At 39.7% G+C, this 24,297-nt stretch overlaps 1 protein-coding gene across 1 annotated transcript; it reads left to right on the top strand.

The window, feature by feature from the left end:
* The first annotated feature begins 1,230 nt into the window (after nt 1-1,230).
* LOC139938401 (gametogenetin-binding protein 2-like) lies at nt 1,231-24,101 on the top strand. Its single transcript, XM_071933906.1, has 14 exons — nt 1,231-1,469; nt 2,851-2,980; nt 4,575-4,670; nt 6,073-6,185; nt 7,513-7,659; nt 8,685-8,783; nt 9,663-9,773; nt 10,945-11,148; nt 12,184-12,358; nt 13,547-13,801; nt 14,452-14,674; nt 15,262-15,431; nt 17,327-17,431; nt 19,113-24,101. Exons 1-14 carry the CDS (start codon nt 1,318-1,320, stop codon nt 19,335-19,337), a joined length of 2,205 nt encoding a protein of 734 aa, XP_071790007.1. The 5' UTR covers nt 1,231-1,317; the 3' UTR covers nt 19,338-24,101.
* Nucleotides 24,102-24,297: the final 196 nt, after the last annotated feature.

Genomic DNA, 24,297 nt, shown 5'->3' with positions numbered 1-24,297 from the left:
AGACCTTCGTAAAGTTCGTACCGAAATGGATCAATTCGTACAACGCACCGAAATGGATCAATTCCAACAACAGAGGGCGTCACTATCCATGGTTCGATTTAGCTTTCACTACAGCCAGTCGTCAAACCGCGATGAATTCGGGAAGAAAAGCGCGCCCTCTGTCGGGTTATCACGAGTATGAAATATCACGAGTATGAGATAGTGACGTCTTGGACCAAGACTAGGTGCAGGGCTACGTCTACGCACAAAACCACAGTGTGGCTGCACATTGCTTGGTCATTATTTTTGTAGCCATTGATGCATAATGGCCTTATGTAATGACTATTACAACAAACCTTTCCATATCGTATTTCCAACATGCAAAGTTTCAAATTATACATAAATGGCCTTGATATGGGGATGGTGGTCGGGTTTGCACAGTGGTATCCTTTCACATGTAGGACCTGGTGTGAATCCTACCAGGGGAGCTACACGCTGATTGGCTTTTCAGTCCCTTTCTGACTGCGTAGGTAGTCCCTGGAATAATCCTCTGGGGTTTTCCTCTCGCATCTTCCCTCCATTGGGGGATTTAAGTCTGTTTTTGAGAATCCATTGCTTCACGGCCAGAAGTAAATGAAATGAACAAAATATACAGAAGAAAAAACGCCCTTGTCGCACAAGTTGTGTGCTATTTCGATGCCTTGTCAATTCAATTATTTTCAGCGAGAAATTACATCTTTCTCAAAAACTACGTTACTAAATCATGGTAGCCGTTTCTCACAATGTTTCATACTTTCAACAGCTCTCCATTTCTCGTCGTTACCAAGCTTTTATGCTAACAATTATTTTGAGTAATTACCAATAGTGTCCAGTGCCTTTAACATTACATCGAGAACGCAGTGCGAGATTCCCCAAATAAAATTTGGTTCTTAATTTAGGCCGTGAAGCTGCTGCCCTAAAACTGCTGGAGGATTTTCAGCTCTCACGTTGTATAGTTTGTGATGGAGACAAACAGAAACACTCGGGGCTCCCCGCTACCTGGCTTTTACCATCACCACCAGTACACGAGGTTTTCACCCGAGCGCTAAAGATTAATAATGGCGGGAAGTTTTGAAGCACGTGCGCCGTACTTGTTCGTCTCGTTTTTCAATGGTTTTTCAACGTTGGCGCGCAAATCTTGACTGCGCACACAGCGCGTGCGTCTATTTTCGCGCGTGTTTTGTACATTATTCTCTCACTTGCCCTCAACTTCCATTTTGAGAGGAAAAGCAACAACTTTTATGTTGACGTTAATGTCGGCTATGGAACAATGATAAAGAAACCTAAACTTGAGTGGTAATGGCTGAAGAAAAGTTACATAAACCATCCGAACCGGTGAGACCACCACCAAAGCAGGCTTTGCGTAACTTTGGTCCGCCCGTCGTCAGTGAAGCTCTTCAAAGGCACTTGAGGGAACGAGAAGCAGAGCCAAGAAAGTGGAAATCGCAGAGGTAGGCCCTAAAAAGAAGACTGTATATATAATGTTTATTTTCTTTAAAAAAAAGGGGGGGCTTGAACAAAACAATAGTAAAACACAGACGTCGCACTAGGCACGACTGTGGTAGGCCTCCCTGCTCTCATGGAGCCTTCACGAATTTACCGGTTGCATTTTGCAAACACCAAGGGGCGCATTGTACTTCTGTTGCTTCTGTTTGCCATCCTCAACAATTCAGTCATGATTGCTTTTTATAAAGGCAGTGGACAGTATTGCACTTATTTTCTAAGCACAACTTTCCACCTGTTTCACGCACACTTAGTCTTCACCTCAGCTTTTACATCCAGAAGTGGACTTTGCTGAGTAAAGGCAGCGTAGATTGTAGATGTAGATTGGTAATTACTCAAAAATGACTATTAGCATAAAGCCTTACTCGATCATGTTGATAACGAGTAATAGGGAGCTGTTTTTAGTATAATATTGTGAGAAACAGCTCCCAACGTAGTTTTCGAGAAAGAAGTAATTTTCCACGAATTGATTTCGAGACCTCAAAGTTAGATTGGAGGTCTCGAAATCAAGCATCTATCTGAAAGCACACAACTTCGTGTGGCAATTGCCTTTTTTCTTCCTATCTCGCAAGTTCGATGACCATTGAGTCCATGATTTTCACAGGCTTGTTATTTTGTGCATGTTCATGATACACAGGCTGAGAAGACTGGTCTTTGACAATATTACCCGATGTCCAGTTCCTTTATTACGAATCGATTTTGCTAGAGAATCATTGAGAAAACCCCACGGAAAGCACTGGGGCAGTGGAAATTGAGTTTAGCACATAAACAAAATTGCACCCATACCAGGCGGCGGCAGGGGGTCCCAGGGCACGAGAAACAAAATCATGCTACGACTGTTGATAGCCGTTGTGCATGGTCACCCTGCGTGCTGGAAACGGAGACTAACCAATCAGCGCATCGGTTGAGGAAAGAATGTTGAACACATGAATTTGTGCGACAAAATGGCGCACGGACGATAACGGCGATTCACAATGAACTAGGAAATGTGTTACTCCGCTACTATAAATTACTCAACATCTGATAAATTAAAGGCACAGTTTTCTACAATATTAATAGAATAAGGTATATCAACACAACATTATTGATAAGTTTGCTTCATTTACTTGAAATTAACAGTTATCGGTTGCACTATATTAACATTCGGATGAATCTTATTTTACGTAGAGGTGTTGCTGGGCACAGAAGTAAATAGGTGTCCAAAACTTCCTACGTTGACGTCTTGGGGAGGATTCGTACTCTGAAAAACCACCCCAAAGTCATGCGATAAGCATAAATCAAGACATTTGACTGCTCACATTTATTCTTTGGTTGTTTGACCCATCTCAGGAGTTACTGGATGGAACCAATGGGAATGGCAAAGTTGGTGGGAGTGTGTCCCAAAGTGGGGACGTGTGAAGTGAACAACCCGTACCAGTTTAAGCGTAGACAAGTACCCCTGACTGCAGACAATCTTACGGTGGGTATTTATTTGATTGAGTATGGGGCATAGTTTTTATTTTATGTGGTAGTTTCTATAAAGAGTACATTCATGATTAAGTAGCATATGCAACTTAAACTGTATTAACATGAGTATCAAATCATCAAGTTTATTTGTTTTTTAAACTGACAGACTGGGCTGAGCAAGTTTAGTTAAATTTCTTTTGTAATTTTTATTTTTTGTAAAAACTTTTAATTATAAAAACTCAACTAAAAAAGATTTCCTTAGTGGCCTCGCCACTTTTTTCATTCGCATGAAATAATATATATAGTCTAATTTACCTCAATGAGATATCGCCGATGGCGCCAACGGAAAGTTATCCCTATAATATCCTGCCCCCACCTCTTCCCTCACTCATTTTTTTTACCGAAAGGAATATCTCATTTGACTAAAATAGATTATAATTTATTTCAGTTGGCAGGATATGGAAATTCTTCCCTCAACTCACTTATTTGTTGTATGAACAGGGCTTAAACATCGATTTTACCCGTAAATCTCTATTTATAAATCTCTGCAAACTGTGCAAGCCCCGAATGTCTGCCCTAGCTGGACATGCTTATAACATCATAAGCAAAAGTTCCCTGATAAAAAACCCCACATCAAACCTGCTTCATTGCCCGTCCTACTACTTGCCATCAACGGGCGTCAACTCACTTGTGCTGTCAACTCGCCGTCAAATCAACCGCTACTGGTATGGATTAGTCTTGACCCAACCAAGTCATTAGAGTATAATTTTCATGAAGCGCAGTACACAATACACCATGCGGTACCATTAATTGATGTCTTGGGCTAAGACTATTCTGTTTTCAGGAAAGCCCCCTTTGGGTTTGTTGTCCATGTTGTGCAATCTCTATGAAAAAGCAAGATGGCGGGCGAAAGCTTCACGATCATTTTTTCACAAAAACAAATCTCAACAAAATGTTGTAAAATAACATGAATGTAACTCAAAACTTGTGAAATAATCGTTTAGCTAATACTTTACAGCTCTATGCCTCTTTAGTGGATTTTAAATTGGTATTGGTTGAGTTGACGGGGAGTTGACGGCGAGTTGACGGCGAGTTGACGGCGAGTTGACCCAAGTAGTAGGACCCTCCTTGATGCAAGCGTAAGCGCTGATTCTTTGTTGGCGCCTAAGGGTTACGAGGGTAAGCATAGCCATGAAATTGAGCACAGATGAATCAAACAACTTGCAAGACATTCGCTGTCTGAGTACAACAAATAAGTCAATTCCTTTGTATACAGTTTAACAGTATAAATGACAGACAAAAGCAATGTGAGCAGAGGACCAATATACTAAATTAGGAGATTTGATCTTGTTGCACTGACCATGACAGAGTTTTGGATTCTTTCCATATAGCGCCACCACTTTTTCACTCATTTTTACAAAAAGGGATATTTCATCGAGGTAAATTGCGTATTATATTATTTCATAACGAATGAAAAGTAGTGGCGCCATATGGAAACTTTTCCGAATATTTCTTCAAACTCAAACCTGTCATTCCATGTTGACAAAATGATGACAAAACAATTTATGTGATAAACTTTTTAAAATTTTACTTTATTTTTCCTTCAGATGGTAATGGAGATGTCTGACATAGAGTATGATCAGTGTGATCACAATAACAAGAAAGGCAGGAACAAACACACAGAGATTGATTCCTTCATCGAGGTAAGTAACTAGAATCCTCATTTATATTGAATTCTTTATTATATTCTTCTGATTATATTTTTACAAGGCAAGAATTGTATAGTAAAGAACTCATGGATCAGGCATGCCACAATAATCAGAGTCCAACAGTTTGGGTGTTAAAGTCACCTGGAAGTGGTATTTTTTCAAAATAAAGCTTTTGTCACTAACATATGTGTTTTGATGAGTGGAATGTGAATAAACAGTTAACTAAGGTTTTAAAAAATCAGTTCTTATGTTATTTACAAATTTAAGCGTAGACCCCGACCCGAGAGGGCGCTGTTCGTGACGTCAATCGAGTTCTTTGCCTGTAATGCTTAGAGTAAACACAATTGCAAAGTACATATACGGACCAAATCGTGAGTTTGTACTTGTTTTTCTTTTTTACCGGCAATGCCGACCAGGTGTATTGCTGCTGAATGCAGAAAAACACTTTTTGAAATGTACCAACTCATGACTTGGACGTACATGTTCTTTGCACGTGTGTTTACTATTCGCATTGCAGGCAAAGTCTGCCTCGATTGACGTCACAAAAGGGGTAGGCGGAGTCAGCCCCCCAAACAACTTTATATATTTTTTAAACATATAAATCTTGACAAACAATTGCTAAAAAAATTGTTTTATTGTTCGTAAGCATATACTCTTATGTTTGAAAGAACAAAAAAATCTATTTCCAGGTGACTTTAAGTTAGTGTGTTGGATTTTGAAGGATTCTAGTAAATCCCCATGGGATCGTGCTTACCAACATAATCAGAGTCCAACAGTTGTTTAGTTACCATGTTGTTGGATTTTCAGGCCTGAAACTACATGCAGACCATAGAGGCCATGGTCTCATTTGCCCCTGGTCTTGGCCTTCATGCCCCTTCAAAAGTTTCCCATACTCACATAGACTTTAAGATATTTCAATAAAGGTTCTCTTTGCAAAATTAAAATGGCTTTGCCCTCTCAAAGGTGGAATTTAGGGGTTGATTTCACAAAGATAGTTATTAACACTTTCTGAACAGAACAAAAATTAAAAGTTCACAGATTTACAAATTACATTAAGACAGTTATCAATTCTCGATATCGAGAATAACGGATTTATTTTAAACACATGTCATGACACGACGAAACGTGCGGAAACAAGGGTGGGTTTTCCTGTTATTTTCTCCCAACTCCGATGACCGAATAAGCCTAAACTTTCACAGGAAGTTGTGATACACAAAGTGTGGGCCTTTGGACAATACTGTTAACTGATGTGGTGTGATTGCTTTAAGGCTAGTCCAAAGTTATGACGAGTAACTCGCCTCGAGGTTTGTTAAATCCGACCCTGGCCTAGATGTGAGGAGCGATCTTTAGTAATAAACTCATTTGAGGTAATAATTCTGTTTTGATTAATTTGCAGAAATTTAGCGATCTTAGCCGGGATGAGCTGGCAGCAGCATTGATGATACCAAGTAAAGAGTTATTCGGTCATTCCATGCAGGAGAGCGTACCATGTGTGGGATGCAGGAGAAGGTATGTAGAATGAATTATTTTGGGGGTTGAACAAAGAATTGACTAGAGTGGGATTAGAACCAACGGCCTCCGGCACGTTCATCCGGAGGTCGTTGGTTCGAATCCCACTCTAGTCAGTTCTTTGTTACAACCCCAAAAAATCATTGAAAAATTTACCCTTGTGGTTTATATTGATTTATGTAACCGACATACAGATCCTTGTCATTTGATTGGTGGAACTTACTTCACGTGACATTCACTATTACTCCCATCCGCACCGGCGGTCAAAAAGACCTATTCGCCCATGGGGAATAGCATTTCCCATTCAACAGTTAGGATCATCCTTGTTCCCAATGTTTTTGAGCAGTACAACGCCGCCGCGCCTCTGCTAAAACAAAGCAGCACCTGTGCAAAAGGTTGTGATCCGATTTGTACATTGTTGCCGCTACGCGGCACGATATGATTTTTGGTTGTGAGTAATTTGTGTGATTTTTCATAATGTTATACTTTTAAAATACATCAAACGACAAGGTTCTATATGTCAGTTATATAAAACAAATATTGATTGGCTTTAATTCGTGGAATGAAAGAATATTATCGCTCGGTAAAATTTTAACTGTTCCATTTCACGAGGCGAACTCTCATTCCACTCTGAGCCACTCAATATTTGTATAATAATAAATTACCTAGATAGACCTCTGTATATGATGTCACAAACCCCAAATAGCGCCCTCATTGTGGTCAGTGAAGACCTTTCATTTCGCTCGTCCCCAGCGCCGTTGCTTTAACCAAAGACGCTGGGATGGGCAACGGATCATGCACGCACATTGGTTTAATAATGCGCAGTCCCATCATGCACTCACACTCACAAGTGATTAGCCCATCCCAGCGGTCCTGGATAGACTGGCCGCTGGGGCCGAGCGAAACCTTTCATCAGCTGAGAATTGTTTGTGCGTGTCCTGTACATGAGTTCACGGTTTTAATGTTGCATATTGGTATGATATTCTAAGAGACAAGAACAACAGCTGGTCCCAATTTTAGACCCTTACTCTGGCTGGAAGGTGTTTGTTGCTACTGGGTGTTTAACACACAACCTTACGACCTCTTGGTTCATTGCACATGTTTAAAAAGCTCTTTCTCATGTAATTTTGAACAAAAACAAGTGATTTTAACGCTTATAGTTGGGTTTAATCTCCAGATTGCAAAAATGCTACAGAGCTCCAACATACACCAACTTAAAGCTTGGAGTATGGCCTTTGAAGCCATGTATGTAACTCCCCAAAGAATTATTGAAATTTAAAAAAACTGTGTTTCTCCTCACCCTTTTTATTTGACTCTCTGTTTTCAGTATGGAGCAGCTGTTTTCCCGACTGAGGGACCAACACCATGTGAGGGCGCTAGAACCTCTGGTGATCACAGGGCATTCAGAGCTTTCCTTGGTAACAGATATGCTGTACGATCCAAGAAAATTGTATAACCTCTTCCACTTACATGGGTAAGAAAGCATTAAGTAGGATTTGAAACTCTGCATGGTGGGAGTATAATAATAGCCCAATTTGATAGAGCTGTTTAAGCAGACAATATTGCTTACCAATTTGCTGCTAAGCAGAAATGAGCAGGAAACCAGTCACAAATTGTACACAAGACATGGTAGCTTGGCTGGTAACCTTATTCTGGTAAGCAAAATTGTGTTGCGCTTAGCTACCTTTTGTGCTTAAAGCAGCTTTATGAAATTGGGCCCTGGTGAGGTTTGCGATAGCACCATGTGTCAGTCTCTGTGAGTAGAGTGTTGGTTCTTAAAAGAACCGCCGGTTGACAACTTAATGTCTTCTCCTAAGGATGATCAGAGCATACTGATAGAAACGTTGAGATCTTTTCAGAACCAACACTACTCAGAAGAGACCTACCTTAACACATGGTGCTAATGCAAACCTCACTTTAAGGAAGAATTAGGGGATTATATCGGCAACTTGTGTTTCTGGCTTTGAGCTGCTTCAAGTGATCTTAATTTTCTATGCTGTTAAGTTAGCAGTTCACTGACCAATCATGCAAGAAATTTTGCAAAACTTATGCCTACTAGACGCGGTATTAAGGCACCTTGTCAAAACTATCCCCGGGAATATTCAGGGATGTCTGTCCCGGTCGTGGTTTTCTAGTCGGGATGAATTGTTATTTAGTTTCTCTCCCGGTCTGTTTTCTTCTGGTGGTGGACCAGACTGTCCCAGTGTTTGTTTTTACTCCCCTGCTGAGCTTTCTGTGGTTTGACGCTGATAAGATCTCACACCCTCCAGGGCTTTTCAGGCACACACAGAGCTTGAAATCTATCAACTGTGATTTTTATTAACCTTTGCCAAAACAATAATGTTCCAAACATCAATCTGTGCTGCTAGTTTTTGGAATGGTGGGATGGTGTTTAAATAGCTTGTATTACAATTGATCCCTTATTGTGAAAAAACCCCATCATGATTAAAGTTGTTTGATTAGGCAATAAGTAATCCTCTTTAAAATCTGTGTTCTCAGGTCAAAGTTAGAAGATCTAGTCAACATGCTACACAAGAACAAGAAGAATCGAAGGTGTTTACTGCATTCATTAGATAACCACAAGGCAAAGCACATATCGTAAGTTGGAGATACTTTAATAATAATAATAATAATAATAATAATAATAACCTAGCTACACAACACTTTATCTACAGTTGTCTCTAAACCCTTGTCATGATATATTTCTGTACAAGTTTTTGAAGTTTTTTGATTATGAGGCCTTTTTATGTAGCACCTTAGGTTTTTACAAGGTGCTGCGGCATACTCAGCAACCACTGCTAGAAACACCATGGCAAACCCCTTCTCTTAAAGTCACTGGACACTATTGGTTATTGTCAAAGACCAGTCTTCTCACTTGCTGTATCTCAACATATGCATGAAATAACAAACCTGTGAAATTTTGAGCTCAATCGGTCATCAAAGTTGGGAGATAATAATGAAAGAAAAAACACCCTTGTCACACAGAGTTGTGCGCTTTCAGATGCTTGATTTCGAGATCTCAAATTCTAAATCTGAGGTCTCGAAATCAAATTTGATGAAAATTACTTCTTTCTCGAAAACTATGTCACTTCAGAGGGTGCCGTTTCTCACAATGTTTTCTACTATCAACAGCTCTCCATTGCTTGTTACAAAGTAAGTTTTTATGGGAACAACAATTATTTTGAGTAATTACCAATAGTGTTCACTGCCTTTTAATTATAAGTGTAACTAGGTTCTTTTACATGCATTACATGGGACCAATGGCTTTACATCCCACCGAAAGGACAAAACATTTATTTCCAATGGCCGCAACCAATATTATTGCGATAATGTCATCATGTGAATTAGGTCGACTGACCCCTTGGCAAAATGCGCTGTGCACTGACAAGCATCTATCTTCTCCATGATTTTGGGAGTCAAAATGTATGTGAAGGAAGTGTATATTATTTGATCCTCTTTGCATGTTTGTGAATCTAGAACTTGGATTGATGTATGGGACACTATGGAGAGACCTTGCAGGGAGGAAGTGACATTCGTCCAAGCATCGAGTCTACACAGTACAACAGAAGCATACCTGCGGAAACACAGGTAAGTATTGTTTGCACGAACGCATAGTTACCATGAAAAATCTGTATGTCAGAGTGTGTATTGACACAGATGGAAAAAATTGAGTATTTAAGTAATCTTAACAGGTGTTAAATTTTCATCATGGATGGAGAATACTCATTTTTGGTTTTACCCATAACACCGATGTGTGTTAGCACTGTATACTTGGTACTTACCCCGAGTTCTGTGAAAAAGGGATTTTAACCCACAACCTTTGCAATTCTAGAGCAGTGTCATACCAACCAGACCACCAAGATTGGCCGGTAGCTAGAGGCAGTGTGACGTATGGTTTTGTTGTTGTAGCCTGACAGTATTCTACAAACCGTCTTTGAAATCGACTGAAAGGCACTGGACAAAATCAGTATTTACTCAAAATATATAGTAGCATAAAAGCTGTTATAAAACATTAGAAACGGTTCCCTCTGGAAAATCATATTTTTTTTTAGAAGTAGGTTATTTCTCACTAAAATCTCTAAAAAACTTGAGTCTTAAAGCCATTAGACCCTTTCGGTAAACAGTGTTGTCCAAGGCCCACACTTTGTTTACCACAACTTCTATATCAAATAACAAACCTGTGAAAATATAGGCTCAATCGGTCATCGGAGTCGGGAGAAAACAACGGAAAACCCCACCCTTGTTTCCGCGCGTTTCACCGTGTCATGACATGTGTTAAAAATAAATCCGTAATTCTCGTTAACGAGAATTTATATTGTTTTGCTGTTTTCTCAAAAAGTAAAGCATTTCATGGACTAATATTTCAAGAGAAGTCTTTCACCATTGCCTTCTGTAAACCCTGCAAGTTATTTGTAAATCTGTGAACTTTTATTTTTTTTTCTGAACCGAAAGGGTCCAATGGCTTTAAGGCCAGAAGCCTTTCTCAGGCATATGAAAACACACAAATGTGTGCAACAAGGGTGTTTTCTTCTTAATTCATTATTTTCTTGGAAATTCTATGACCAATTGAGCCCAAATTTTCACAGATTTGTTATTTTATGCATGTTGGGAGACACCAAGCGGGAATACTGTTCGTTGAGAATTACCAGTTGTGTCCAGTGCCTTTAAAGAGGGGCTACAAAATAAAACTTTTTTTTCAATTTTAGAGTTTGCCAAAACCATCATCTCAATATTCCATGTCCTCTAATTTCTTCATAAGGTTCTGCGGCGAGTGTAAGACCAAGGTGATGCGTGCATACAGCATTTTGGTCGGAGAGGTCCAGCCGTGCGAGGAGAAGAGTTACTGTAGCGCCCTCTATGAGGGTATACGTTGCTGTCCGCTAGAGAAGCATATACACCTCTTATGCGAGACAGACTTTATTGGGCGACTCATCGCAAGAGCGGAGCCAGAACTCAATGGAATGTGAGTATAATGAATTTGTTTAAAGTCTTAAGTGCGGAATTAACGCAGGAGCTACACATTTGCAGGAAGGTTCCACTAGTTACTGGCACTCAAGTTAGCCAAAATAATTGATTGGGGGAACCTCAGAACCTTGGAAGCCGTAGAGCCTAGTACAGGCTGTCGGCAAGACATCTGGGCCTTATTTCATGTCTCTGCTTTACCTAAGCACAGAATCGGCGCTTATTGAAGCAGGGAATTCTGTGCTTACGGCAAGTGTATATTATGGGTTGGTGGCGAATTTTGGCTTCTGCATGTGCGTACTCCACATTACTAAGCATTCTACGCTTACAAGGCTAGCGCACTAATTCATCGATTGCCTGTAAACAGGGAGTCGTGATTGCAAGCACAGAATTCGGCGGTAAGCAGAGCCATGAAATGGGCCCTGATGGCTCCATTTTATCAAAGGGTTAGATCTACACAACTCTGGGACCTAACCCCCCTCTCTGTTTAGATATGGGGCCATCATTGCTGAAGTGCGCCATCTGGGGGAAATCTGTACTGGGCAGCACAGTGTATTTTGCTCAGAGTGCTGGGTGAAATGTGTTTGTTTTGGATAGGCCCGCCCAGCACCGCCTACTGTAAACAGTGAAATTGATAAAAATGTCCCATGATTTTGGGTTAATAAAGTTTTAACATATTTATTGGCAATGCATATTTGAAAATATGTTTTAGCTCTGTTCGATTGAAAGAACTGAATAGAGGTGTCTATCCGCCCCTTGTCTGGTCAGCCGCCATTCGCATGTAGAGCCTCAAATTGGGGATAGAAGAGAATAGAAACATTATATAACTTCGTATTGTCACAGTAATGTTATAACACTTTTAACCAAACAAGTACATAAACACAAAACGAATGAAATGGGGGGGATTTGAGCAAGTAGCGAAAGGCACCCCTGGTGACGTATGTAGGTCGTTGGCAATCGAATATATATTGATGTCAATCCAAAGTTAGTCAACGAAAAAATTGTTACTTAAAATTGTTTTCATGAAATCTTGAAGACGGAGAGAGCGGCACGCCAAAACCATTGAGATAGCCCAGGAGGAGGTCTTAACCTGTCTAGGAATCCACATCTACGAGAGATTGCACAAAATATGGCAGAGTCTCAGAGCAGAGGAACAAACATGGCTGCTGCTGTTTCATGTGGGCGTCCAGAAACTGGAAAAAGCACTAGAGGTAAGTCTGACATGAAACAGTCACTGAAACAGCTACCTCCTTGGTACATAAATCCTAGCAGTATATAACTTTACTCAAAAATGTTTCTGTAATATTTGATTACTTGTGCTCTTTATTCCAAGTAAGTCTAGTCAATCCGACTCAAGTTCTAAGGTCTGAATCATCGGGGTGTGGGTTTGAATCCAGGTCATGACACTTGTGTCCTTGAAGCAAGTCACTTTACCGATAATGCTTCTTGTGGCCAAACAAATAAGAGCATCAAATTCAACTTCTGGTGGTTAAGTCAAGGAGTGTGGGTTCGAATCCCGGTCATGACACTTGTGTCTTTGAGCAAGATGCTTTGCTATAATTGCTTCTCTTCACATAGGGGTACAAATGGGCACCTGGGAGGGTACATAATGAATCGTAGATATTTGTGTATCAAAAAGCCTTTAGAGTGCTATGGTAGACCAGGGTTGTATACTCCCAAGGGAGCTGAGAAATATTACCGGAATGTTATGGGCCCAATGACCAGGGGTCGATTTCACAAAGCAATAAAATTCATCGCAAGACAATTTTTCAGTATCACCATAGTAATTTGTATTGTGACATCACCATTTTCATAGCAACTATGATTGATTTGCAGTTACGATCAATCTTAGATCTTTGTGAAATCGGCCCCAGGGCACTTGCGTAAAGCGCATTAATAATAACAATAATGAACCATTTTTGGATAGCGCATATCACAATCACAGAGAAGTCTCTATGCGCTTTGAGATGAAAAAAAAGAGAGGTAACGGTTAAAAGAGATGTGAAGTAATTACAAAAGCAAAATTTAGTTGATACAGAAAGAAGAACTGAAGGCTATTGCAAAAATAAATGTTTTTTTAACATTGAGCTTGTTATATTATGTTGTCCGGAAGACTATTCAATAATTCTGCTGCTGCTGCTGCAAAAGCTCTGGCCCCGTAAAATTTAGTGAAAGTCGAGAGACAAACTGAGAATTAGTTATTAATTTTTATTAACGATTGGTACGTTATTGTAAAATGCACTATAAGAATTAGTTATTAATATTATTATAGCCCAGCTTTTATCAAAAGGTGAAAATAATACAATTTCATTGTATACCTCCTAAGATCTTGATCACAATCCTTTTTTGTCACTCCTGTGAAATCATTTTGATTTTAAGTAATGTGTTTTCATAATCAGATGGCGTTGGAAGCCAAGCAAGGTATGTCCAAACTGGAGCAGGTCTGCGAGGAGATCACAGAAGCCGACCGGGTCAAGCAGCAGAAACGAGACCAGAAGAAACAGCGCCGCAAAGCCCGCAAGAAGAACAAGAACGCCGCAGAGTCTGTGGGGTCAGAGGGCAAAGGTCAGAGGTCACTGCAGCTTTTATACAACGAGGCTGAAGAGGGGGAGCATCAGTGTCAGGTGGAGGGCGGCGGAGAAGGAAAGTTTGTGGTAAGAACTCCTTGTGTAATGGATGTTTAATTTGCATCGGGCATAAAGAAATTTATTTTTCCTTAGTGGTTCTCTTATTCTCTTAGTTACTTATATTAGCCAGAGTGTAGCGTGTCTCAAAACACCCAAACACCCAAAACTAGCAAGCCTTTGATTTGGGACATGAAATCATTTTTCTGTCAAATACTTTTCTTGTTATGCCCCCAAAAAAGGCTGAAAGCCACTCTTGGTAAGAGGCTATGTAAAGCAAATATAAGTACTGTTTTCTGGTTGGGACTTTTTTTGTGAACTCTGTTCTATGTTTATGTTTCGTGTGCTATTTTTCTTGAAGACCAAAGGTTGAAAATAATTAAATAGCTAAATTTTCTTTTGAATGTTGGCACAAGTGGCTAGTACATGAAGAGGTGTGTTGTCTATTGGTTCTTTCCTGTGCCACAAATGTTTTTCTCTGGGCCCTCAAGTTTTCCTTTCTGCAGAAAAATTAAGCACTTCTGATCTCTGGCTATGCTCTGAGGTTTTGTAAGATTGGGCGATGGAGCTGGTTGCCAAAGGGGCCAAAGCTTGATCCGGTTTTAGCCACGTCCTAAATTCAGTTTCTAAGCTTCGAGTAAGGTTCTTAGCCTCCGAAATTATTATTCTTTCTTGAGCAGTGTGAGCATGATGAGAATGACAACATGGGCATTCCTTGCAAGGTGTGCGACACAGACTTCAAGTCAACGGCAGACGACAAGCTACACTCGTGTCGCAACGACGCCGACTACTCCAGTGGTATCGATTGCGGGGAAGACTGCGGTCATAGTTCACGAGAGAGTTCGGATGTTGCGTGCTCAGAGGGGATATGTAATCACGACCAAGATGCTGGTTCAATACAGGGTATGTTTCTAAACGAGCAAACTGTTGTAATCTGGGCTCAATTTTATTAAGCCTATAATGGTTGGGTTTGAACAAAGAAACTTTGACTGGATCAGTACTTGAACCAAAGACCTCCAGATTAAGTTGGCGATGTTCCTTTTTGTCTATATCTTTGTTCATGGGTGCCGAATTTACCCAGTTAGTTGCCTTTGTATTACCTGATATAACAGCCTAGAATAGAAAACAAAAACTTGCTTAGCAGAAATAGGATACCAGTAAGCAGCTTAAATTGTCAATTTTGTTAATCTTGTGACTGTTACTCAATTTTATATTTGAGCCACCTGTGTAATATTTGTCCTACGCTATTCTGTTTTCCATTTTCTTTTTTGCTCTTGGATAAGTTGTAAATTATAAGGCCTGAAAAGTATATTAAAGCCTACACCATGAAAGCCACTCAGTCGGGAAGTGACTGAAAAACCCAGTCCAAAAACCCAGTCCAACCCAGCAAGTCGCCGGTCTGGGCTCGAACCGAGGTCCACAGTGGTGAAAGACATGGAGAGAAACCAATGCGCCATCCTGATTGCCCAACCTGATTTTGTTTTGTGCAGGTGAATTTTTACATGAAGGATCTTGTGGTCAGGATCTTTCCATGGAGGATCAAGATGAGATCTGTGTAGATAGAACGTGTCATTCCAACGAGGGGTTGTTGTCTCTACATCATTCCAAGTGTGACGGCGGTAAAACACTGGACTGTGCCCACTGTGAGGGAACGCAGGAGGTACGTATCATGAAAGTTATCTGGGCTCAATTTCATAGCGCTGCTTAACGGTAAGCAAATTTGCGTGCTTACTGTAGCAGAAAAAATTGCTTAAGCCTTAGCGTATTTTACAGGTTAGCAGAAAAATTGGGCGGCCATATTGTGTGTTTACCGTGGATTTGCATTGTGACGTCATTTATTTTCGTGCGGTAAGCACCGGAAGGTTAGCATGCTTTTTCGTGTGCTTACGGTTAGCAGCGCTATGAAATAGAAATTGCACAGTAAGCACAAAATTGGCCGCTAAGCAGCGCTATGAAATTGGGCCCAGGTCCCAACAGGAGACTTTGGAACGCTAGGTGGCAGCAGAATTACCAGATAAATTTCCACTATTTACATAATTCTGAGCATGCCGTGTTACCGAAAACAATGGATTTTACCTGGTAGATCTGCTGCCACCAAGCGTTGCAAAAGTCCCCCATTTCATGGAGCTAATTGGAGAGGTAGGGAAATGACTTATTCAATTTTGTGATGTACTCATTCACCAATAGAAAGAGTCCTTACATGTATGTGAGTGGGGGAAAAATGATATGTCTCTAATCTGATGTTATGATGGTGTAAATTGCTGCTGTATTCGATACCCTACAAGTGCAAAATTTTCAACATCCAAAACTTGTTTTGGTTCATTATTGACATTTATAAAATTTAATCAAAACAGCCTTGAATTTGAACGACTAACAAACTATTCCTCCTCTGAATGCAAAGACCCACAGTTTTTTTAAAAGGTTTTTTTGGATGCAAGTCACCAGACACACAAGGCCGGAAGGCCACTTCAAGGTGTGGGCTACGATTATTTTTTCCCGTTACCCCTTTTACAGTCCATACGGAGGTAGACTTGGGTATCATCTAGGCCTGGGCGAATTATTCGAATATCCGGTTAATGGCGAATAGGTTTTCCTATCCGTAACCGCGGATGCCTTTTTTTTCTTAACCGGATATCCGCATAGGGCGCGAATACCTATTTACAAACCGGATAATTCTGTAATTACAACCGAGTAACCGGATATTCTTTAATATCCGAATATCCACGGACGTCGGTCGACAACTGATATGAATGTTTTGTCTGAATTCTTATGAGACTTCTATTAAAAGACAGCATAAAACTGCATAAAGTAAGTATTTAACTATGCTCACCTCCGTGAAGAGTTAAAACAATGACATTTCACACGTAATTTGTTCAAAGATTACAAAAGTTTTCCTTCACGTAGAGTCAATCACGATCAAAACAAAAAGCAAATCGCCATCTTTAAATTAGATCCGGTCATTTTTATGAATGAACCGAGTGACACTGTCTAAAACTAATATCAATCCGCCCATAAGATCTCATTACAAACGAACAGCGCCCTCTAGCGGCAAAAAAAAAAGAAAAGATTTTTTTTTAAATAGCGCCCTCTTGCGGCGAAAAAGCTATTCGAATATCCGGTTAATTTCGGATAGTTGGCCAGCGGTATCCGAATAACAAAATTTCACTATTCGCCCAGCACTAGTATCATCAGTCCAAAGCCTGGCCGGTAGAGCAGAAGGCACTACCTCCCCAACAACTACAGTTGTTGAAATCCAATGGCGTTTCAAATTTCGCCCTGAAAAAGGCAGTCGTCAGATATTGAGAATTTTGCACTGGAAGGGTATCAAATAACATTGGCAATTTACACATATTTTAGTTTGAGGTTGGAGACCTGTAATTGTTTTTCCCATTCGGATGAGGGAAAACTGGTAAATTCTATGGGAAATTCTCTTGGAAAATTCTATTGGAAAATGAGATGTTAATTTTACATCAAGGATAACGGGTATCCCTGATGCAAAACTAACATCTCATAATTGTTATTGTTCTTATTACAATGTTGTATTTTATCGGCTAGGTTTCGGAGGAGGTCAATCAAGTACAAAAAATCTGTCAGTGTTCAACAGAAGCTCAGCTCAGGCATGCTGTTGGCTGGACATCTACTTTACTTGATATGTTAGAGGTAAGAACTAAGGACATTTGGCAAATGTTGATATATAAAGGTTTGCGGTAACACCATGTAATGACTATCTCTAATGAGTTGGCGTGGTTCTAAAAAGAACCTTTGTTTTCAATGTGACGTTTCGATCAGTATGCTCTGATCGTCTTCTGGAGAAAAAGAAGAAAAAAAAAAGAGAGAAAAAAGCAATGTTGTTGTCATTGGGAGATTGTAAAGCCACTCTGCAAGAATCTCCAATCTGTATAATTTTCTGTCTGGTGTAGGGGAATAATTTAAAATACAGCTATAACTCCATGTATTCTTGTGTCATGGCAAAGCGATCGAGCATAACGGAACCAAGCTAAGGGCTCTTAAGCACAAAAAAATAGCTAAGCACAATGAAATTATGCTTACCAGAATAAGGTTACAAACCACTTGTTCATTTGTGCTTAGCAGAAAAATGTTAACCAATTTTTCCTGCCTATAGGCAGTGGACACTATTGGTATCTACTCAAAATAATTATTAGCATAAAACCTCACTTGGTAACGAGTAATGGGGAGAGGTTGATGTATCAAACATTGTGAGAAATAGCTCCCTCTTAAGTGATGTAGTTTACGAGAAAGAAGTAATTTCCCAAGTATTTGATTTCGAGACCTCAGATTTAGAATTTGAGGTCTCGAAATCAAGCATCTGAAAGCACACATTTCGTGTGACAAGGGTGTTTTTTTTCCTATTTCATTATTATCTCGCAACTTCGACGACCATTTGAGCTCAAATTTTCACAGGTTTGTTATTTTGTTCATATGCTGAAATACACCAAGTGAAAAGACTGCTCTTTATCAGTAACCAACAGTGTCCAGTGTCTTTAAGCAGCCTTATGAAATTGGGGCCTGGTGTTTCTTATCAGCATAGTGCGGGTTGGGTCTTGGTCTTGACACTTGAGGAAGACATTCAACCCTTGTTGGTTTGTGCTTTGAATGAGACGTAAAGACCTATGTCCAGTGTGTTGTGTTGTGTTGTGTGAAAAGAACCTTAGTACACTTATGGCTAAGAGATGTGTTTCTGGTAGTGGCTGCACCTTGTAAACCACTATAAGGTGCTACATTAATGGGTTTTTTAGTTTTTAGTTCGAAAACCTTTCTTAAAGGCAGCAGACACTATTGGTAATAACTCAAAATAATTATCAGCATAAAACCTCACTTGGTAACGAGTAATGGGGAGAGGTTGATAGTATAAAACATTGTGAGAAACGGCTCCCTCGAAATCAAGCATCTGAAAGCACACAACTTCGTGTGACAAGGGTGTTTTTTCTTTCATTATTATCTCGCAACTTAGACGACCAATTGAGCTCAAATTTTCACAGGTTTAATATTTTATGCGAAGACTGAGACTGGTCTTTGACAATTACCAATAGTGTCCACTGTCTTTAAAAAGTGTTTTGCTTTGTTTGGTCGCCTTGTATAGCTTATTGGAGGGTACAAGCACTATATGATGTCACATGAATGTGAATGTTCTCATAATTTTCTTGGGGATTGTAAGACATTGTTTAAAAAATGACTCATGTGTTACCAAAGTCGTCTTGTTGCATGCACTGCAGTTGGTTGTCTGCAACAGTTGCCCCGTTTGCCACTGCCCAAAGACTCCAATATTATTAGTGTTTTCTTCTGTCTTAACTTTTAATACTTCTTGTTACCCCGTTTCCAGGGTTCGTGTTCATCAGATGACGAGCCGCAGATCTCCCCTGAAGAAATCCGTCGCTTCCGGGACAGTCACAAGTCTCTCGACCGCCAGCGAAAGAAACTACGCGCCAAAATAAAGCATCGTTACAACAAAAAGTTTGCACAACAGAACACCGGTCAACCGACGAAGGGGTTCGTGGCACAAATCCACAACTTAGCAAATGAGATCGGGCGGGTCACAGTCGAGTAAATTCCAGGACTTCATAAATCTTGAGGGAAAAAAATGATTGGTTTAGATTAGAAGGGACAAAATTTGAAAATTTGCAATAAACTAAAATTCCCGAAAATCAGTTACCCAGAATATGACCTGCTTTGTGATGAATTCAGGTTTGAAGAATGTAGACTTAAAAAACAATCAAGTATTTGCACAGACATTTAGAATGCACTCATCCCCAAATGGACAAAGTATTTGAGGCCAAGTCTGATTCAACCTAAGATGGTATAGCAGATGTTGTCGAGTGAAGAATTGACAGTTTTTCCCTTGTTTCAAAGATCAACATACTATTTATATATTGTCAGTGCGAAAACGTTGTAGCTCATAAAATAGTACTTACATACAGCTGGGCAAGTTTGAAATTGTCAAAGTGTGTATCATGCTTAAAATGGCCTACATTTACACACAAAACAATTTGCTGCCAGATGTTTTTGCACTGAGCATTTTCGTGCAAGATATGATGTTTGTGCGAAATCGAGATGCAATGTTTTTGCAAAATTCAGATACAATGTTTTTGCACTGACGTTGTTGCAGATACCTTCAACTGGTGGGAAAAACAGGAGGTCTATGGATAGAGAGAAATCAGTCATGTTTCAGCCATGTGGTAAAATTTACAAAGAAAAGCTGTTGAGGATAAAGCTGTTGAGATAAGGATGTACCAATAAAACAAACCGAAATTGCAAAGGAATACCAAGATGGCTGATTGAGGTATCAGTCTATGATATTCACCATTAGTTATTCAGTATTGTTTTTTGGCAGAAGTATTTATATTCATACGAGGAAACGTCACTGAAACATGTTGAAGGTTTCAGAGCCTCACACATTCCAGTTTATTCGAGATGACCTTGAAAATGCCCTTTCCAGCTTTATTTACTTCGTGCAAATGCAATGCATCATTTGACTTGACAAGTACACAGCCTAAGTTCATGGTGCTGCTTTAAAGGCAGTGGACACTATTGGTAATTACTCAAAATAATTATTAGCATAAAACCTTTCTTGGTGACGAGTATTGGGGAGAGGTTGATGGTATAAAACATTGTGAGAAACGGCTCCCTCTGAAGTGCAATAGTTTTTCGAGAAATAAGTAATTTTCCACGAATTTGATTTCGAGACCTCGGATTTAGAACTTGAGGTCTTGAAATCAACCATCTAAACGCACAAAACTTCGTGTGGCAGGGCGTTTTTTCCTTTCATTATTATCTCGCAAGTTTGATGACCGATTGAGCTCAAATTTTCACAGGTTTGTTATTTTATGCATATGTTGAGATACACCAACTGTGAAGCTGGTCTTTGACAATTACCAATAGTGTCCACTGCCTTTAAAGGATGGGTCATAGATTGGGTTTTTGTCAATGTGTAATGCTTACTTAAAAGCAAAATCATCAGCAAAGATACAATACAAGTCAAATGTGAAAGTTACAGCTGAATACGGTGTGTACTTGCTGAGAAAACAGCATTAAGTTTTGGTATGCTCACATGAATGTCAAATCCATCTACATTAAACGCAAGGTGACAGCGATTACCGACTGCATCTCTGGCCGTAGGGATCGCGAAACGGACACCAACCCACAGAAATTTGAAAATAAGTGCATGCTTGAATTTATTTCTCCGATTCAAATGTTTTTGGATGAAATCTTTTTCCAAACCATATACTTTGAAGGTCGTCCTGTCTCAAAATAAGTGATACTATCAACAGCCGTTTGTAATGCTTCTTACCAAGTACATTTTATGGCCCGTAGTTCTTGGAGTATTAACCAATCTATGACCCTACCTTTAAAGCATGTACCTTTACAGCCCGTAAGCAGAGTGCTCTATGGTCAGCTTGATTTTTTGTAACAGCCTGTTCGTGCTACTTTTAGAGGGTGCAAATTGTATGCTTCATGCAAATGCAGTGCATCATTTGATTTGGCAACTTAAGTGCGTAATTTTGGACTTGCAGCACACTGTGAAATCCTGTAATCTGTTATCAGTTTCTGTTAAGCAAGATTTTTTGTGCTTAGCAAGTTTGTATGCGTACAGGCTTACAAAAATTGGGCCCAGGCCTCACAAGTTGCTTCATAATTGCAGGACTAGGTTATAGGTGATATCTGCTGACAATGTTTTTCCAAGTTCACTCTATTGTTTGTATGGAGCTTTGGAAATGCCATCCAACTTGTTGAGATCCTTAGTTTTCTTCCAGTTTGATGACATCATAAATGTAAGATGACAACATCTTGATTTGATTTATCTCGAGATGACGACTTCTTCAAAGTAGAATGTCGTTTATGTTTTATATTGGAATGGCAACATCCTGAGAGTAGAATGTTATCTTGAGTGACGAGAACCCAAGATAAATTACCTTGGGTTCTTGTCACTTTCAGGATGCTATCATCCCAAGATGAATTATCTCGGGAAGTCGACAACTTATGTTCAGGATGTCAACATCACATCCTTAGATAAAATACATCAGGAAGAAGACATCTTACTTCAGGATGTTGTCATCCCAAGATGAAACATCTCAGGATGTTGTCATCGTGCGGTAAAATATCTGTCGGATGGTACTTCCAGAGCTTTGTATTTTTGGGAACAATTCTAAGTCCAAAATGTCTGGTTTACTCTTTGATAAGTACATCTTCATAGACTCTTGTTTAACGGTGGAAAAGTGTTGAAATCTCCACAGTGAGCTTTCCCACAACAAAAGGCTGCCAACAAAACACTAGGTGGCAGCAGACTTGTCAGGTAAATTCGTTGTTCTTGGTAATGTGCGCATGCTCAGAACTACGTAAATGATGGAAATTAACCTGGTGCATCTGCATGCTGCCACCTAGCGTTTCAAAGTCTCCCATTCGAGCCTGTTACCTGTAACAAATTCTCCATTGTTGTGTGTACAGACAGCGAAAAAGGTGGTCTGCGCAATCTTTTCTTTTCAAGATGTGTTGGCACAACTTGTGTGCATGGGTCAAGGTTTCATTTTCTTGAAGCAGTCTGAGAGTGTGTTATAGTACTGGTGCAAGTTTCTATGTCTGCTTTAGCTTCTAATGCGCATAATTTAAGCTTGGATTCTTACATCTTCAGTTGGGTCAACCCTTCTTGGGCCATAAGGAGCCTTTGAAGTCACTTACACAACCTATGCTGGAGCTGGAATACGAGTTTGAACAAAGGCCCAAGTGGGAATAATGGTCCAAATGATTGTGTGCCCATAGAAATACATTTTGGCTGTGTTTGGAAGCCATCAATAGACTGATCCATTAAAGGAACACGTTGCCTTGGATCGGTCGAGTTGGTCTTTGAAAAGCGTTTGTAACCGTTTTTTATAAAATGCACATGGGGTAGAAAGATGTTGTAAAAGTAGAATACAATGAACCACATAAGCATGCCTCGAAATTGCACGGTTTTCCCTTTACATGTCGACTAACACGGTCGGCCATCTCCCATACTGTGCGAACATGTTAGTTCGCACAGTAAAAGGAAAACCACGCAATTTCGAGGCAAACTTGTGTGGATCATTGTATTCTACTTTTACAACGTCTTTCCAACCATATGCATTTTATAAAAAAGGGTTACAAACACTTTTTATAGACCAACTCGTCCGATCCAAGGCAATGTGTTCCTTTAAGCTCCGCCCCATTGCGTATTGACCAATCACATTGCAACGAAGGTCCGACAGTGAGGTCCGACATGCGTGCGCGTATCTTGGCGCGCGCGGCAGAGTTGTGCAGAAAGGCATTGGGGAGCCCCACGTGTTATTGCTCACACGTGCGTTGTGGGCGGAGCCTACTGGATCGGCCTACTTGGAATGGGTATTACAGTATTAACGCCTGCATACCATCTGGACATGTCAATACCAAGTACGATAATTCTGTTCCTTGTTGAAACGTTGTGAAAAATTGAATCTTATGCTGTCATCTGTTAAAAAACTAAAATTGCTGCAAATTCCTTTTTGACTGAATGCAAGTTTTTTGACTGAATGCTTTGGAAATCGATGACCAAACTAAATGCTTAAAAATGCCAGGGAAGCCACAAATAGTATTTCCAAACCTAAATTAAATGCAAAGCTCGACGAAACATTCCAGTATTACATTTAAAATGGGAAAGTTTAACATTGTTAAAAAGGAGGGTATACCTTTAGGAATTATACCAAAATGTTATGACCATAAAGACTTACTTGTAAGAAGGACTCCATCTGCAGCTGTTGATATTAATGTACAACTTTTTTGAGAAACGATTCCCTTCTAATGAATGTCGTTTTAAAGAAAAGGAATCAAACAAATTTCACATTGAGAAATGTTTCATGCGCGACACATTGTTTTAAGACTATATTCCATTTACTCGCGATATCTCAAAAATGCTCCCTTCTTTTAATTTCACAGGTTAGTTTGATTGATAGTCTACAATATGAAAGTAAAGAAGGGAAAGGGAAACAAAAAGGAAACAAAGTATGTTTATCCTAACCTAACATATAACGAACCCCCCCCCCCCCACTAATTCTATATTATTTTTAAAAAGGCACATGATGCAATTTCTTTCCAATGTGAGCGCTAAATGATTGTTACCAACCAATAAGAGGGTAATACCAACAAATAATTATGATTTTGATCTACTGTGAAACACTAGTCTTATTTATCTAAGAGTGGCCATTTTGGTGTGCTTTAAATATTTTATGTTGACAATAAACGAGCATATGTATGAAAAAAGCTGTCGTGAGTGGCAAGGAGGGATGTAATAAAATGAGCAATACGTCAATAATTTGTCATCGGGATTGTTTCATTGATTCTCTAGTTGGTAAGACACTCGATTAGAATTTCGAGATAGTGGGTTCGAATCCCACCTGAGTAATATGCATGTGATTTATTCACAGATGTTGGGGGAAAGTACTGAGTATACAGTCGTAACACCCATCGGTGTAAGGGTGTAAAAGCCAAAATTAATATCATTTATTTTTAAAGCCATTGGACAC

This window comes from Asterias amurensis, chromosome 6 (genome assembly GCF_032118995.1).
Source record: "Asterias amurensis chromosome 6, ASM3211899v1".
Lineage (NCBI taxonomy): Eukaryota > Metazoa > Echinodermata > Asteroidea > Forcipulatida > Asteriidae > Asterias > Asterias amurensis.
This window is presented reverse-complemented; position numbering and strand designations above follow the sequence as displayed.

What these genes read in the sequence shown, in the direction of transcription:
- LOC139938401 (XM_071933906.1), top strand. Translation starts at nt 1,318, where the DNA reads ATGGCTGAAGAAAAGTTACATAAACCATCCGAACCGGTGAGACCACCA. An exon ending in AGATTGATTCCTTCATCGAG is followed by an intron (nt 4,671 to 6,072) that starts GTAAGTAACTAG and finishes ATTAATTTGCAG; the next exon opens with AAATTTAGCGATCTTAGCCG. An exon ending in AGATGCTGGTTCAATACAGG is followed by an intron (nt 14,675 to 15,261) that starts GTATGTTTCTAA and finishes TGTTTTGTGCAG; the next exon opens with GTGAATTTTTACATGAAGGA.